We start from the raw sequence: 18300 nt of genomic DNA, 5'->3' as shown, positions 1-18300 counted from the left end.
ATAGGCAGTAAGTGAAACTTTTGATATTGGCATATTATTTGAATCAAGGAGTGTGGTACTTCCAGAAACCTGTTGTCAAGTGTCTTCTACATTCTCAACTTCTCCTGTATACATTTATTAATCACATGCAATCTTATAGAACGGTTTGTCCATTAACGTGTTTTTGAATATTGTGATCCACAGGGCCAGTCTGGACTTCCAGGACCATCAGGAAAGCCAGTGAGTATGAATGCTTATTTCATCACTGTATTGGATTTGATAAGTTACAATGTAAACCATTCATTTATTTCTCCCCTTTCTTATTAGGGCCCCGGCGTTGCTGGACTTCCTGTAAGTGTAACCCACATCTGTGCTACTATAATTAGTAACCTTAACAACAAAGGGAGTGACAATATGGCTTTTTTGTAGGGTAATCCAGGGCCTGTTGGGCTTCCTGGAGAAATTGGAGCCACAGGACCAAAGGTAGGATATTTTTTATATAGATGATTACCTTTCTTCCTACACATTAAATGTGACTTTTTGCTTAATGGCCATAAGTAAAAATACCATTGAAGGCAAATAGTTTCTGCAAACAGAAATAATGGATCATGGTTTCAGTTGGGACTCTTAGGTCTAGTGAAGTGAAATTTTACAGCACACCATGCGCTTATGGTTAAATGGCTAGAGACTTTTCAAAAATGTTGAGGTTGCCATAAAATGTATAAAACACATAGCAGGGCACAATTTAAAATTAGGTTCTAGAGAGTTTTGCTTAGTAAATCTCCCCTGGGCTCTAAAATAAAGTGAAAGTCTTCCCATAGGGGTGGAGGTATCTACACCACTGAGCAAGAACAGGTCAGAGGTCTAGTTGTCAGACTAGAGTTTACTGTCAGTTTTATATTTTTCTGTATACACAGTGCAGGGTACCTGTAACGAAACTGTAGTAGTACTGGTAACCTTTCCTTCAAATCCACATCCACTGTCAGACTTGAAGCTAGCCATCCAGATTAGCAAGAACTAGGGTGTGGGGGTTTTAACCTGAAACAACCATATCACTAAGTAGGGTCCTACCTACAGTGAAATATCTTCCTCAATAGGCGCGGTTCCATTCAGAAACTGGAACTAGTTCACACTGAGCAGTTCCTGCTAGTAGTATGGAATCATAGGTTCTGTTTACAGAGTAGCTGCTAGCAGACGAAGTGAACAGGTGGTGTGGTCATGGTAGTTGGGGTGAGAGCCAGAGGGGAAAAACATCGAGGCCAAATCGCTAACAAGTATCCGCAACAGAGACAAGCCAGGTCAGACTCAAAACCAAAGAGACAAACAGCACAGTAACGAAAGGCAAGAGAATTGTTAGGAAACAGTCTGAGGACATATACAATAGCAAATACTACAGAAAAGGCAAAAGAATAGTTGGGTAAATATGAAGGGTCAGTAAACACAAGTATACTCAGAAAATGCACAGAAAGATAAACCAGGCTAATTAACAATAACATTGAGCAAAAGGCAGCGGGATTTAATTGGAGCACAGATCTAATGGGTTTGCTCTCGAGCCAACTCTCTCCTGCTGCTCTGCTCCATCTCAGGAGCTAGAACAGGTGCACTTATCACAGCTCTATACCCTCTCCTGCCTCCTTGCCTGGCTTCTGGAGCAGAAATAGGTAAAGTTGTTACAGTAGCCTCTGCATCACAAAATAATGACACATAATGGATCTTAAAGAATATTGAAATCTGTTGGATAGGCCATCTACAGCCATCCAGTCATTTTCTTTTACATTTCATTGGTTTTGAAACTCATATACATGCATTTTCCACACTATATAAACCACTACTTAGATTTTATGGTATAAATTGTGTTGGTCATGGTTTGTCTTGTGTTTTCTTAGGGCATAAAAGGTCCTCTTGGGTCTTCAGGTCCACCTGGACCTCCTGGAAAACCAGTATGTATAGATATTTTCTTTATACTAAAGTAAATCTGAAATGTATTGTTAAAATACTTTGTCATGTTAAGCTGAAATTGCTTTTATCCTTTGCTTGGCCATATGTGTTTAATAGAGAGTGAGATGCATACAGTGGGGGAGATTTATCAATTGTGTGATAAAATGCATTATGTTATCTGATGGCAAAATTGGCAACATTTTTCAAAACTGTGCACAGGTTCTGCTGATTTCACATAGAACTTTAATTTTATGTACATCAACAGGCATCCTATCTATGGTTGCTAGTATAAAAATGATCAGTGTCTACTTTCTTAAAGGGATTTCCAGCTGAGAATAAGCCATCAAGGTATACTTATTGGGTATCCAGACTCACACCTATCCCCAGTACTCTACACAACACTGTTCTCATCCATATGGCTATGTCTGGCACTGCAGTGCAGACAGATGCAGTACTAGACACAACCATACTCTCATGGAGGACGCCCATCCAGCAAATTCTACTGCACCTTTCTTCTTGTGTGGGATCGGACCCCAAATAATCACTTGTTGATAGTTATTCTAAGGATTGACCATTATTGTTAAAACTTTAAAAAAAAAAAAGTTTGCCCTTTAACAAAGCAACCTCTGGTTTTGTTTTTGCCTTACTACATTCTGACAGCCATACTTTTTTTTTAGTCTGTTGTAGATGGAGGGAAAGGGGATGCAAAAATTGCAGTTCCATCTTTCTTTCTTATTCTTTGTATAATAAAGGGAGGATGTTAATATTAACCTGGGTTGTTATGGTTACAACCATTCTACATATCTATATATTATGTTTTACAGCTTTTATTCAGTTAAAGGAAAAAATTGTGTTTACCTTTTTTTTAGTTTATAAGGTGCTGTATAGGAATTTAATAATGGCAGCCCTAAGGGCCTTTATTAGATCCCCACCTGTCACAGAATCCAGACATCCCCATAACTATGATGTGTGGCCATCAAGTGTGTGATTTTTGGGGCCTCTCTCCTTTTGTGTATACCCTAAACACCCCCATACATATTGGGTTACTGTTAGCTGAACCAGCTAAGAGCAGCGGGTTTGGCCAACACTCTAATGTATGTGGGGAGCTCATGACTCTCCCCCGACTCTCCCCCTAAGTATTTTCGCCCAATCTTTTTGTTCTCCTGGGAGTGTCTGGCAGCAGCTTTCTCCGCTCTCCCCGTAGAATACACATACATGTTTGGCCGAACCAAACATGTATGTGTATGAGGGAGTCGGGAGAGATAGCTGTCGATCACTCGGCTGACAGCTATTAACCAAGTTTTAGGTGCAGCAGTCATAAAATGAGACAACACAGGGTGGTTATCAGTAATTCTAATATTCTTTATTTATATAGCACTAACATTACTTCCTACAACACTTTATAATGACTATGTGCACAAACAAAATCAGACATCACATAGTAACAAACTAATAAACAATTCTCTGCTTTCAAAAACGTACAGTCTATAACTAAGTACTCCAGTATGTAAAATAAATAAAAAAAACATCTGCCGTTAGTGAGTTGAAGCTCTATTTGTATCATTTTTGTTATTTAAATATATTGTTACTTTTATGTAATATGATTTTGCAACATTTTCATTATGAGTCTTTTGCCCATCACATTATTTTTTTGGAAATGTCCCCGGTGTGTATTAGTCTGACTGCACTGGCAGTATAAATAGTCACTTGTGCAACTTTGCTAGCTGAATTTGCCATTAATAACTGACCTCCACAGAGACTTATTTTAGCATATTGTTCACATACATTAGCAGGATGTTCTATGAAACTGTCACCTTTCACCATTTACCTCCAGGGTATGATCTGTTCCTCCTGAGAGTGTACTCTTCTTCCTATAGTCTTCTTCTGCTGTATTTTGCTATTTGCATTGACATTCATTATGTGCAACTTATTATCAGCTTTTTCTTTTCTCTCCTCTGAGCAGTAAGGCTCAGTACTATCTGTGTAGCACATTGTCCCTGTACAGTTCCTAAATTGCTGAATGAACAGTAAATGCTGAGTCTGTAATTACAAGAATTTACGAGTATAGAGCAGAAATGGCTAATAAGACACTAGAGCGTTCCACAAAGGATTAGTCCTGCAGATTGAGGAAATGAAATGTACCATGAGGTCTCACAATTCCTTTATATTTCAGGGTCCTTCAGGGAGCATTCTAGGCTTGGAAGGCAGTGCCGATTTCCTGGTGAGTGCCCTTTTTGGGGGTAATCCAGTTAGCACATAGCTCCTCTGTTGTTATTTTATTCCCAAAATATCTCACTTTGTAATTGAGGTTTCTTTATTCTGAATTTGCTGCCCAGGGAAATGTTCTTTGAAGATTTTTTTTTTTTTTACAATTTTAGGAGCTGAGTATTTACTGATGAGGGTCTGAAATTGGCTGTCTGGAAACAATCATAGCTTGACAATGTGTAAACTCTTCTATGCTGGCAAAACAAAAAGACAGACATAACTTTTAACTGGGAATAATTGGAGACTTGTATGAAAAATAGAAAGTGTACTTGGGGGGATTTATCAAAAGTGTAAAGGAAAACTGCCTTAGTTGACCATAGCAACCAATCAGATTCCTCCTCTCATTCCTCAGAGCTCCTTTGGAAAATGAAAGGCGTAATCTGATGGGTTGCTATTGTCAACTAAGGCAGTTTTCCTTTACACCAGTTTTGATAAATCTCCCCCCTTGTTTTTCATGGCAGCCAATCAGATGTTTCTTTTAGCTTCAAAACAGAATTAAGAAATTAGACCTAGTTCTTGATAGGTTGAAATGGCACTGTCACACTGAACAATATTTGTAACTGTCAAAGCTGTGTCAAACTGGCCCACTAGAGTACCAGAGGTCCCTCCATGGGGCCCCGAAGGACTCATGGAATCAAGCCCCTTTGGAATTGAAGGATCTTTTTCTTATGAATTGCTTCACAGATAACCTACATGTACTTAGCCTTATTGATAATATTGATTGTAAAATATAAAATGTATTCACACTATAGACATAATAAAGAGTAAAACGCTCACTCTCTGCTATGTGATAATGTTTTCTAGTGCCCATCCAACTGCCCACCTGGTCCAAAGGGTCCACAAGGTCTTCAAGGGGTTAAGGTAAACCTCTCTATTTCATACTTATTTTAATGTTTTTTCTTTCTTTTAGAATTCATTTATTACAGTTTCAGAGTTTAGAATAAAGGATTGTTATGGGGGTCATTTATCATTAGAGACATTTTTGCGACATTTCTGCAACATTTCAAGTGTCGCAGATAGTAAATGTGCCATAATCCAGGTCTAATCTCACTTTTCTGCCTTAAACAGAGACCATATTGAAAAGTAGAGTGTCTCCAAAATGTTGCAAAAAAGCAACAATTGGCATGTTGTGTGACATTTTTAGACCAAAAACCTGACGTCTCTGGTTTGATAAATGACTCCCTATGTACAAAAATACAGCATTGACAGCAATGTAATCATATTTATAACTCAGTGTAGATTTTGCCTTGGTTTAATATGGGCCTGTTACACTTTCGCAGAGAGACAACAGTGCTCTTCCTGATAAAAAAATTATTCCCATTGCAAACATTTATGGCATATTCACAGAATATACAGTACTATAAATGTCTAATAGATGCAAGAACTCTAGGAGCGGCGACCTGCACCTATCTCCAGAACAAGGGTCCCTCTCTGATCCCCATACCGCCTGGTGAGACAATCGCTGGCTGATGCATCTAGGCAGAGACTGAATGCAGCGGTGGTTGTGCATGTGTGGCTTTCTCAGTTCACGTCTCTGAGAGTTAGCCGACCAAGGGTGCTCTTCTATTTCAATGACTCCGGTAGAAGTGAATGGAGAGAACCACTCACATGCATGGTTACAGCTGCATCTCAATAAATTAAAATATCATTAAAAAGTTAATTTATTTCAGAAATTCAATTCAAAAAGTGAAACTCATATATCATATAGATTCATTACACACAGAGTGATCTATTTCAATTTTTTTTTATGTTGATAATTATGGCTTATAGCTAATGAAAACCCAAAAGTCAGTATCTCAGATAATTTGAATATTGTAAAAAATGTCAATATTGTAGACTAATGGTGTCACTAATCAAGTAATCAACACAAAACAGCAGAGGTTTCCTAATCCTTTAAATCATCCTCAGACTGGTTTAGTAGGCTACACAATCATGGGGAAGACTGCTGATTTGACAGTTGTCCATAAGACAGTCATTGACACCCTTCACAAGGAGGATAAGCCACAAAAGGTCATTGCTAAAGTAGCTGGCTGTTCAGAGTACTGCATCCAAGCATATAAATGGAAAGTTGAGTGGAAGGAAAAAGTGTGGTAGAAAAAGCTGCACAAGAACAGGGATAACCACATCCTTGAAAGGATTGTCAAGTTCCAGCAGCACTTGGTACCTGCCCACACTGCCAAAAGTACCAATACATGATTTAATAATGGTGCTTGATTGGCCAGCAACTCTCCTGACTTAACCCCTTCAGGCTGTCACGGCCAGTGGTATGTTTTGTGACACTTTCCTTCACTTGGTTGCCCGTGGCAACGTGTGGTGTTGTGTGCATGTGGTGGCAGTGTCTCAGCCCTATGGCTGATCCCCAGGACATGATTGCCACGCATGCCGTTGCCCGCGGCAACAGGTGAAGTGTGTTTGTTTATGTGTGTATTCCCCTTTAAGTGTCCATCTTCCCTTGCCTGGTGTTGGAAGGGTTAAATCCCTTCTGTGTGTGTGAACACTGGGTGTGTCTGTGTGGGTGTGGCCACTTGGGCCTATAAAGCCTCAGTGAATATCACTTGTCTGAGGGGTACTTCAGCCATGGTTAGCTGGAGCAGCCTCCTGTGTATTCAATCTGCCAGTGGGGGCCATCCTTGTGGTCATAGGTTTATGTATGGTGATTAGAAGATGTTTGTTTGGTCTTTGTTTATTGCAGTATATGGTTTCCTGGGTTCCCGTGTGATGTCTGAGTGTGCGGTGTCCTTTGTGTTGTTTGTGGACAGCAGCACTTGCACGTGGGTTCCAGGTTGTGTGTCTGTGGCAGGTAAGTGTGGTACTAGTCTCACTTACCTGCCATTGCCATATGTCTGTTTATGTTCCCCTTTCTTTATAGCTTGGCCATTTTAGACTCCTGTTACTCGGTATCCAGGAGGAACGGGCTGTCTACCCAGCTCCTAGTACAGGGAACGTCGGAGGGTCAGAAGGGATCCAAGGTTCCTGAGCATGAACCCTCCTACCATCAAGGGCGGCTCATGCAGCTAGGAGTCAGGGTCAAATTAGGGAAGCTCTAGGAGGTGACCTGCTCTCTAATTCTGTGTTACTGGCCAAGTAGCGACCTTACATCTCCAGGCATCGCACAGCTGAGGGTTTTCCCCATCCTCAGCCGTGACACAGGCCCAGAGGTATTTTTCTTGCGTTTTCGTTTTGCGCTCCCTGCCTTCCCAGAGCCATAACTTTTTTTTGTTTGTCTGTTTACATAACCATATGAGGGCTTCTTTTTTCAGGGACAAGTTGTACTTTCCAATGACACCATTTAATATTGCATATGATGTAGTTGGAAGCGGGAAAAAAATTCCAAATGGGGTGAAATAGTAAAAAAAAAAGAATTTCCATCACAGTTTTACGTTTTTTTTATTTACGACCTTCGATGTACGATAATACTGACTGGTTAGTTTTATTCTACAGGTTATTTTAAATCCGGCGATATGTTATATGTATAGTTTTTCTTGCGTTTTGATGGTGATAAAAAAATTAAAAAGTGGGAAAAAAATCAGTTTTATTTATTTTTTGCTATATTTTGACCCCTATAACTTTTTTGTAATTATGTGTACGAAGCTGTATGGGGGCTCATTTTTTGCGGGGCGATCTTAACTTTTCATTGATACCATTCTGGGGGGGTGTATGACTTTTTCATCTTTTTTTATAAAAAAAAATTGTAGAAAATGAAGCGATCAAAAACTGCGAATCGGCCATTCGGACGTTTTTTTCCCTTTTGCTGTTTGCCATATGGGGAATATATTTTTATATTTTTAAACTATGGTTGTTTTCGCACATCGAAACACCCATGATGTGTATTTTTTAAATTTTTTTTAGTTCTTTTATTTTTATGGTAGGAAAAGGGGGGTGATTTGAATTTTCTACACTTCACATAGGGAACTATAACATGCAATCATTAGACTACTATCATCATATACTCCAATGCACTTGAATTGGAATCTATGATGATTTTACTAGTTTCCTATGGAGCCCTATTACAGGCAAGGGCTCCATAGAAAATACTATGCAGCAGCCTCCTGTCATCCACAAAGACAGGGGCTGCTGCATACATGCTCCGGCTCCTCCGATCACCACACGGGGAGCCGAAGCACCACCGGAAGCCCGCGCTGCCATTTGCGGACATTAGCCGTGGGTGTTTGCTATAAGAAGCAGGCAGCCACCCGTGGCTATGGCGCCCGCAGCGCTCAGGAGCGGGTGCCATCTTTAAAGACCCTGCCAGCGCCGTACATGTAAACGTACATGCGCTGGGCGTTAAGGAGTTAAACCCCTTATGGGGAATTGTCAAGAGGAAAATTAGAGACTCCAGACCCAACAATGTAGCCAAGCTGAAAGCTGGTATCAAAGCAACCTGGGCTTCCATAACACCTCAGCAGTGCCACAGGCTAGTTTCCTCCATGCTACACAACATCGATGCAGTAATTCACGCAAAAAGAGTCCCAACCAACTATTGAGTGCATACACTGTCTATACTTTTCAGTAGGGCAATATTTCAGTGTAAAAAAATCATTTTAATTGGTCTTATTTAATATTCACATTTTCTGAGATACTAACTTTTGGGTTGTCATTAGCTTTAAGTCATAATCATCAACATTAAAAGAGATAAACGCTTGAAATAGATCACTACGTCTGTCATGGAGCTATATATGAGTTTCACTTTTTGAATTGAAATACTGAAATAAATGAACTTTTCTATGATATTCTAATGTAAGTCAGTGACTCATATATTAATCCACACTGGTCTTTCAGGTGCATATAAACCAGTGTGACCAACCTGGCACGTAATCACATTTAGTACAGAAAAACTCACCAAAGGCAAATGTTTCTTTTCCTTTGCTTGCTTTATCCAACATCAGTGGTATATTACAAATGCTTTATCATGGCATATCCACAAAGCAAATGTCCATAAAATACATACAGTCCAGTGTGTATCCCTTGGGTTCCAGCTAAGATCCTGCGCTAGCTACGTTTCTGGGGATCTCCCTCTTTGTCAAACCTGGAACCCAAGGTATACACACTGGACTGTATGTATTTTATAGAAATTTGCTTTGTGGATATGCCTCTCCAGTGATTCTGGATGCTGGAAGTGGATTGGGAGTTGAGGGATCCCCATTATGGGGATAAGTACAGGTGCCATGAGCGAAGTTCTCAAAACTTTGATTTGGTTGCTTCGCCAAAACTTACAAAGAAATTTGCTTTTTGATAAATTATAAACTACCTAGTCACAAAGCACTCTTCTTTGTGAGTAGCAGGCACAATGATGGGGAACGGCGATGGTACTGCACCCCGTCATTGAACCCCTCAGATACCGCTTTCATCGCTGATCGCGGCATCTGAGATGACCATTGAGGGCTGTCAGAGGTTACTCTGTTAAAAAACTAAAATTAAAAATACTCACCTCATCCATTTGCTCGCAAAGAGTCTGCCACAGCCATCTTGATTGGAGATCCAGCGTGAAATCTCGGCGGCTGGCAAGAGATTTTGCGCAAGATCTTCAATCAAGATGGCTGTTTGGGGTTTTTTGTGTGCAAATAGATGAGGTAAGTATGAAATTTTTTTTACTGCCATTTTAGGGAAAATTGACTTGTTACCACGAAGCACGAAGAAATTCGGCTTTGTGGCAAATTGATTTCTCCCTGAAATTCTGATCAAAGTCCACTTTGTGAACTTCGCTTCGCTCAACACTACTTACATCTATCTGAGATTTGTGGCATATCCTGTGGATATGCTAAAAATGCTTAGCATGGAACATTCCTTTAACCATAAGTAAAGATTTATGAATTAACCATCCATGACATATAGAATGACTGCCCCTTCATATTATTGCAAAAAAACGCAATCTAGCATTTTAACTGGACAAGTAGATAACTTTCTTTCACATCAACACAGCAAACATTAAATCATGCTAGAACTAATTTACATCCGGGAGCTATGCCATTTAGTCTTTTATTTGCCATTTTATCTTTAGCAACTAGATATTAGACTATTGATACCAAAGAATATGACACAAATTTTCATAATCAGATTTCTTTCTTTGTAGGGTCACAAAGGACGCCCTGGTCCACTTGGTGAGCCTGGACAACAAGGAAAAGCTGTAAGTATTTCAAAAAGTCTGATTATTATAAATCCATACAACAATGTAGCCAAATAGAGGTCACATCTAACTTGTTATTAAGGATTTATTGGTAAATTACATCACTGTAGCAAAACTGATGGGACACAAGTAACCTGTCTAGAAAACAATACACCCACTGCCATACTTGGTGCTAGCTACCCTATCGCTACAGGGCTCGGTCTACAACGGAATAGCTGCCCTAATAAGAGCAATCCCACTATCAGGAACCTAAGTAGATAACTCGATAACCCTGAGTGGATCCTGCAAGTGGAATGGAATCTATCTTGCATTCATCAGGTTGTACAGTATCCAATTGCAATGTCAGAAACAAGCCGAGTCAAAAGCAATAGAGACAAAAGATACAGAGATGCAAAGGTAGAAGGGTCACTAAAAGAGAAGATGAGTAAACAAGCCAGGTCAAAAAACACAAGAATACTCACTAGAGGCAGAGAGAACTAACAAACATACAGGAGCCAGGTAACAAATGCAATAACTGGGAAAAAGCAGTCACAGAGCAGGATTTAACTCCTCACTACATGCCGTACATGTACGTTGCAGCAGGCAAGGAGTTCCTTCATTGTGCCGTACATACACGGTGCGCTGGACGGGTGGGCACAAGAGCTGCACTTTCTAGATCAGGGCAGGGGTCTGGTTGTGACAGACAGCTGGGCCCCTGCTGTAACTGCCGGCATTGGTGATTACTGCAATGCAGACTGTATGGCATGGCTGTGATGTAGCACCCAAAACCATTCCAGGAAAATCCATGCTTCAAAAGCCAAATAGTGCTCCTTCCCTTCTGAGCTGGTCTTGATAAATGTGCCCCTATATGTTTTAAAAGCCGAGAAATTCAAATTTAGAAAACTGCTAAATTTTCAAAATTTTATGTAAGTTTGGGATTTTATAATTTTATAAAATATATTGATTGACCCAAATTTACAATTAACAAGAAGTACGGTGTGTCACGAAAAAACTATCTCAGGATCTCCTGGTAAAAGCATTCGAAGGTTATTACCACGTAAAGTGACACAGTGTCAGATTTGCAAATTTAGGCTGCTTCAGGAAGGTTAAAACTGGCTGTGTTTGGAAGGGGTTAAATTGCACACACATGTCACTGATTGGCTGTCAAGCCTCCTTCTGCTTGTCTGCTCCAGAACAGGTGAACTAGTCACCCCCTCCTACCTGTTTGACGTCTGGAGCAGAGACTGTTACAATGATAAAGCCATTAGTCACATACCTGAGCCTCCATGAGACCTCAATGAGTGATTTGCCCTTCTAGATGCTATTAATCATGCTATTGTTATAATTCTAATTATAAGGGTATTTTCACACCATGTTTGCCATTTGCATTTTTGAATATTTAAATGGACGCTGCAGCGCAAACACTGAGCGAATCCACATTGAGAAAAAAAACACCTTTGTGTACTGTAAATTCCAGTAAATAAAAAGTAAAAGTTTGTAATCAAAAAAGTAAAAATCTGTAATTACAGGGTCCAAAAGGAGATGTTGGTATTTCTGGAGAACAAGGAATTCCAGGACCCCCGGTAAGTTCTGGAAATTTTCTGTAACTAATTTGCATACATAAAAACCTCTTTTACAAACATACTGCATATCTGGATAGTTATCTACATATTTAGCACATTTCTATCACGTAAGGCTTTTTCAAATCATGTTTACAATGTATGCTTAGCATGTTCCCTGGGAAATGTACTGATGTACATGCTAAAAGTATCCATGAGGTTAACCAGAGAGAAGCCAAAAGAGTGATCTTTAAGCCTCTGTCTGCACATTATACACTTGTATACTATGTAACAACATTGATGGAATGACATAGTAGATTACACTATTCCATTTAACTGTATTCAGTAGAAAACATATATGTTATAGGGGACCTGTCACCTCTCCTGGCATGCCTGTTATAACTACTACTTGCATTCCCCATGTAATAACAATTCTGGAGCATCTATTCTTATGTCTGTATGTTGTGCCATTCCTGTATTATTTCTACTAGAAGTTATGAATGAATTGCCAGCAGTCTGCAGTAAGGGTACAGAGGGGGGGGGGGGGGGGGGGGGGGTGTACCTCCACAGTCTGAAAATGGCAGCACTGATTGGATAGAGTCAGACTGTGCAGGTACACACCCCCAACTGGTTACCTCCTCTCTGTACCGTTACTGCAGACTGCTAGCAATTCACTCATAACTTCTAGTGCAAATAATACAGGAATGGCACAACATAGAACCATAAGAATAAATGTTCCAGAATTGTTATTACATGGGGAATGCAAGTAGTTACTAAAACTGTCATATTTCTCTTTAAACAAATACTTTCTTTTATCATGCACCCCATGGGTAAATGCCACTCCATGGCATCCGTTTAATGTATAACACAGCATGCTTGTCAAAGAGAGGCTATAATGTACTGCAAAAGAACGTTCTTTGAACTATAGGCCTAAATGTCCACAGTGCAAGTCACATCTCAGTTTTTTCACACAGACCATGCTGGAGAAACTCAGGTCATGCACTATTCTAGTCCATGTCTCACAGAACATGGACCTAGAGACCATGGACATACAGACCTCGCTGCATATAAAAAAATCGTCCTTGTGTTGCGGCCACAACATGGACGATTTTTAACATGACTGTCTGAATGCCAACTTTAATAGGACTTTTTTATAATGAAAAATATTCCAGTGATGAGCATAACACTGGTTTTCATGTGTTTAACATTTAGAATGAGATTCCCTTGTGTTGCTGGTGTAAACTTATAAACCTCTTTCTAGTGGGATCTCACTAGCCAGAACATGGGGAATGCCTCGACCTCACCATTGGTTATAGCAAAATTTTTAATGTATCTAGATGTTTCTGTACTGTAAGTCCTTCCACCGCTGGTCAACGCTTATTGTGGTTATTCTGGCTGAGATGGGACAACCCCTTTAATAATAAATGCCCAAAATGTGTATAATGTTACTCTATTAAATGGATTACATGTTGAGGACAATATACAGTATTACACAATTTAAAGGGGTTGTCCAGCCTTTACTAAGTGATGGTCTATCTGCGGTTAGCTTATTGACAGGGGTCTGACACCCTGCATTCCCATTAATCAGCTGTTTGGGTATAACTGTGATGCAAAACAAAAACCCCAAAAGAAGGGAGGAGGTAGGGAGATAAAACTTAACTATTACTGGTAAATAATACTAAAAGGTACTCTGCACCATGGTATGACATACACAAACACAAAAAACTCGACTCAATAACATGTCCAGAATAGCATACCGGTTAAGGACCATTCAGACGGCCGTACTGCTTTGCGGATACGCAAAACATGGATACTGGCTGTGTGCGTTCCGCAATAGAAAATGCCTATTCCTGTCCGCAAAAAGAATAGGACACGTTCTATCTTTTCTGTGGAGCTGTGGAACGGAACCACTGATGCGGACAGCACATGGTGTGCTGTCTGCATCTTCTGCGACCCCATTGAAATGAATGGGTGCGCACTCGTTCCGCAAAATTGAGAGCACCCACCCCTACCAGCACCCTTCTTTTGGGGTTTTTGTTTTTCATTTATTATTTGTTGGGAGCATTATTAAGAATCTTTATAATTTTAATTCGTATATCAGTTGCATATACATTATGTGTAACTGTGATGCCAGAAGTCAGTGCCCGGAGCTACAGAGTACCATCAACTGTGTAGTGGATGGATGCTTCCATTGGCTTCAATGTGTGCAGTGCAGTTTTAGCGAACTCTGTCCACTTCACGGAGCTGTCTAGTTTAAGTGCCAACTTCCAGTGACAGAGCTACATCCAAACAGCTGATGGACAGGGTTGCAGGGTGTCAGACCCTTTCCAATCAGATAGTGATGGCTTATCCTGAGAATACACCATCGCTTAGTAATGGCTGGACAATACCTTTAAATCACACTACTTTTTGGCAATGTGCATAGCTGATGTGCCACAGTGCAACAAATGTTGACCATTGTTGGTGTTTTTAATAATACTAAACTTTTCCTTAGTAATACAAATTCTTAGGCTGCTGTCAGGCCCCTGGAGAGTTGGTGAGATGGTTCCAACTCAGGTTTCTCCCCTTAAATTTTCTCCATTTTATTCTCAAAAGATTTCAGTTGCATTTTGTCACCCAGAAAAGTATGCTTAGGTCTGTCTTATATACTAAAACTTTAAATCTGATGGACCTATTGTGATTTATTACGGAAAAATGATCTTAACTGGTCTATGAAACAAGTCCTGATATAATTAATCATGACATACCATAACAGATAATGTAAAACATAGAAACCATGACATCAGAGCTAAATAACCATGACTTTTTTTGTGGACAGAAGTAAAACACTAGCATGGACCATTCTTATTTTCATAAATATGTATCATCATAAAGATATACTCATATATATTTAGATTATTTCAGTTTATTTTTTAACTTCTTCTTGTTTAAAAATCCATTTATTACAGGGCCCACAGGGTATCCGTGGTTTTCCAGGAATGACTGGACCCAAAGGAGAAACAGTAAGCGATTCATATGGCCAGAAGCTACCTTTGATTGAGCACAGTAGTTACATGCTCAATGTGCTGGATTTTGTGGTGGCTGCATGGCCTCACACTTTTTAAGTCAATTCCCCTAGCCCTACTTCCTGTTGTATGATGGGGTCATCATTGAAGACTGAAAACAGTGTTGTCATGACACTTTTTAGAAGTAAAAGAATGCCAGAAGTCTGCAAGATCTTCCAAAAGAGTATTAGTCCATACATCTTTTTTATCCTGCTTGGGCTTCTTCATATCATGAACAGAAGTGTCAAACAGTTCAATCTTCTGTGTGCCCATGCATTTTTCATGTGTCAGTGAAATTGAGGATCTTGAGAATGAGGTAGAACCAGGCATGGGATTCAGCCAGTTCTCCAGATCCAGTTGTTAAAATTACAACTGGATCGGAGAACAGTGTTACCGGCTGAGTCCCAATGTGGTGCTCTGGCGGTGGCTAAGCAGCTGGAGATGTTTACTTCCATTGCTTTGCGCGCCGCTGATAGTTTAGCTCCTTAGTTGAGTGGTATATGTGTGTAGTGTATATATGGTGTATTCATGTATGTGTACCATGTACTGTATATGGTGTATTTATGTGTATGTATGTTGCATATATATGGTGTATGTATATGTAAACATGTGTCGTGATGCTGCATGTCCTCCGTTGAGTAGGGAACCTGTTGGGTAGAACATTTAAAGTATAAATTGGTGGAATATTATATACATAAGCCCCCAATTCCTATAGAAGTTGATCATTTGTCAAAACTTGAAAACCTAGCAATACTGATTTGGATGAGATGTATCTTTCACATTTACTATCCTGTTCAATATTTTTCAATATGGTACCGCTAAATCAAAGCTACGGTGTATAGGTTTTTAGACTAGCGGTTCTATAAAGCAGTGTATTTGAGATGCAAAACGGAAAGGGGGCAGTAACTTAAAGATGCATTTGTACTCAGGCAAAACAATGGTCAAGCAATATTGCTTCCTAAATGACATCCACTGTCAGCACCCATTTCGGTTTTCAACATATTTGAAAATAGTGAGTTATGAAATGTCACACAAAATTATGTTTTGGGAACTTGAGGGATGCCCATCATGCTAAGGATGGTAATAAAAGTGCACTGTGTGGAGACGTGTAAGCATTGTTATACAGTATGGAGATTGATTCTAACAGAGAACTCTATCCTGTCAATTTATCAGGGACCCACCGGATATAAGGGGATGATCGGATCAGTAGGTGCAGCAGGGAAGCCTGTAAGTTGACATACGGTACCATTCTTTCCTTCCTCACCTCTATATATTGTACAGTTTGGTATATTAATAGTGTGTTCTATATTTGACAGGACAGTATAACTTTATGCATGATTTCTCCAGGTTTCCATACACATGCAGAACATTGCATTTCATTCCATCAGAGGACACAGGGGTGAAATCCCACATCCTGTTAGTGCGGATTTCTCCGTCCTCATTACAGAATTCCCTGGAGAGAATGAGTGTTTAATTAAACTGCACTTAGGGTGGTTATTATCTTTAATGAGCCTGGCTTTGCAAAGTCTTTTCTTCTCTATGTCTGTTTCAGGGCGAGGAGGGGCCAAAGGGGCCTCCAGGAGAGCCTGGTGAGAAAGGAGATAGGGTGAGTCAAACTTGTTTCATCTTTCATTTAATATTAAAATATGACTACTTAATTTTAGGCATCCTTTCGCTGTAGAATTCACTGAAGTCTTTTTAAAGGGGAGCTGCACTGAATTTCTGTGTCTCCACTATACATTCAAGAGCAAAGTATATTCATTTTAACACACTCGTATTTCCCTTTATCATGCACAGTAGCCTGGGACAGGGAAGAAATTAGTTAGTGTTAGGTCAAGGAAAATTATGGTACAAGTTATTCTTTAAATATCTTATACAGTAGTATATGAGCTATACAGTAGTGTTTGTACATGAATTTAATCCATGTTAATATTGAAAATAATAACCAAGCCCACAATACATGCATTCATCTTTATATGGGCAGAGAAGTCAATGATGAGGTTTAACACTGACAAATGTAAGGTTATACACATGGGAAGGAATAATGCAAGTCACCCGTACATACTAAATGGTAAAACACTGGGTAACTCTGACATGGAAAAGGACCTAAGCATTTTAGTAAACAGCAAATTAAGCTGCAAAAACCAGTGTCAGGCAGCTGCTGTCAAGGCCAATAAGATAATGGGTTGCATCAAAAGGGGCATAGATGCCCGTGATGAGAACATAGTCCTACCACTTTACAAATCACTGGTCAGACCACACATGGAGTACTGTGTACAGTTCTGGGCTCCTGTGAACAAGGCAGACATAGCAGAGCTGGAGAGGGTCAGTACAGAGATCTAGCCCATCATCTATTTATCCCCAGGACTGTGATGAGGGGATATCCTCTGCATCAAGAGGAAAGAATACAGGCTTAAAAGTTATATCCTATCTACAGGAAATATCATAACATTTCTGCTTGCTGCCAGGAGTGGAGAGGAGGCTACTCGCCTTTCACTGGTATGGGACTTCCAAAGATAGCCAAGTGCTCTTACTTGACTTTTTTTTGGGAAGTCTCATGGTACAAAGGAAACTGATTTATCTTCACTATCCTATATTGACAACGTATCTGTAACCAAATCTCTGTAGATACCTTTAAAGTGTATATTACCGGTATATTCCAGTTCTGTACTTCTAGTTTGTTTCCATCTGTGTGCTTGTTAAGTCATCAATACATTTTTTTGCAGGGTGCTCGGGGAGTTATTGGACAGTTTGGAGCAATGGGACCAAAGGGAAACAACGTAAGTTTGTTGAAAACAGCAAGTGAAAAGGGAATTCCTCCATAATAGTCAATAGGAAATAGAGGAAGAGCATTATCTACTACTCTTTTTTGGGCGCTGCCCCTCCTGTGCTTCCAGCCTATACTAGTTTATTTTATAGTTAGGTTCTGCCAGTTGTAGACATTTGTTACTATTTAAAAAGGCTCTCTGTCTGCCACCTACAGGGCCTACCTGGTATTGACGGCAAGGATGGTACCCCAGGTGTTCCTGGATTAAAGGTGGGTAATTATTAAATCTTTCTTTTTGTATTCATATCACAATTCTTTCTTTTATGTATTCCATTTTATGTATTCCATAATTCTTTTTTCTCTCATGTCTAGGGTAGCCCTGGCCAAAATGGCATCCATGGTTCTCCTGGCCATCAAGGGTTACCAGTAAGTAGCTTGCCCAAAAATCATATTTCTGGAAATTATTTAAAATTTCTGTATATGTTACAAATATTTCCTTGTTTACTGTAAGAAAATCTAGAGTTCTGGATTGTGGTTTTTGCACAACATAAATTGCTGTCTGTATATTTTCTAGGGTTTACCTGGTCAGTCAGGCAGTAAAGGAGAAATTGGACAAAAGGTTTGTAGTTGATCTGTTTAAATTTA

At 39.7% G+C, this 18300-nt stretch overlaps 1 protein-coding gene across 1 annotated transcript in view; it reads left to right on the top strand.

Moving 5' to 3' along the window:
- The window catches only part of LOC120993795 (collagen alpha-2(IX) chain-like), a 156244-nt gene that overhangs the window by 35413 nt on the left and 102531 nt on the right, over positions 1-18300 (top strand). Inside the window, exons 4-8 of the mRNA XM_040422266.1 lie at positions 16441-16494; positions 17615-17668; positions 17872-17925; positions 18028-18081; positions 18230-18274. Of these exons, the coding sequence (XP_040278200.1) occupies positions 16441-16494; positions 17615-17668; positions 17872-17925; positions 18028-18081; positions 18230-18274 (261 nt within the window). The remainder of the gene's footprint in view (positions 1-16440; positions 16495-17614; positions 17669-17871; positions 17926-18027; positions 18082-18229; positions 18275-18300) is intronic.

This window comes from Bufo bufo, chromosome 3 (assembly GCF_905171765.1).
Source record: "Bufo bufo chromosome 3, aBufBuf1.1, whole genome shotgun sequence".
Taxonomy (NCBI): domain Eukaryota; kingdom Metazoa; phylum Chordata; class Amphibia; order Anura; family Bufonidae; genus Bufo; species Bufo bufo.
Note: the sequence above shows the minus strand (reverse complement) of the source record. Positions and strands in the feature narration are given on the sequence as shown.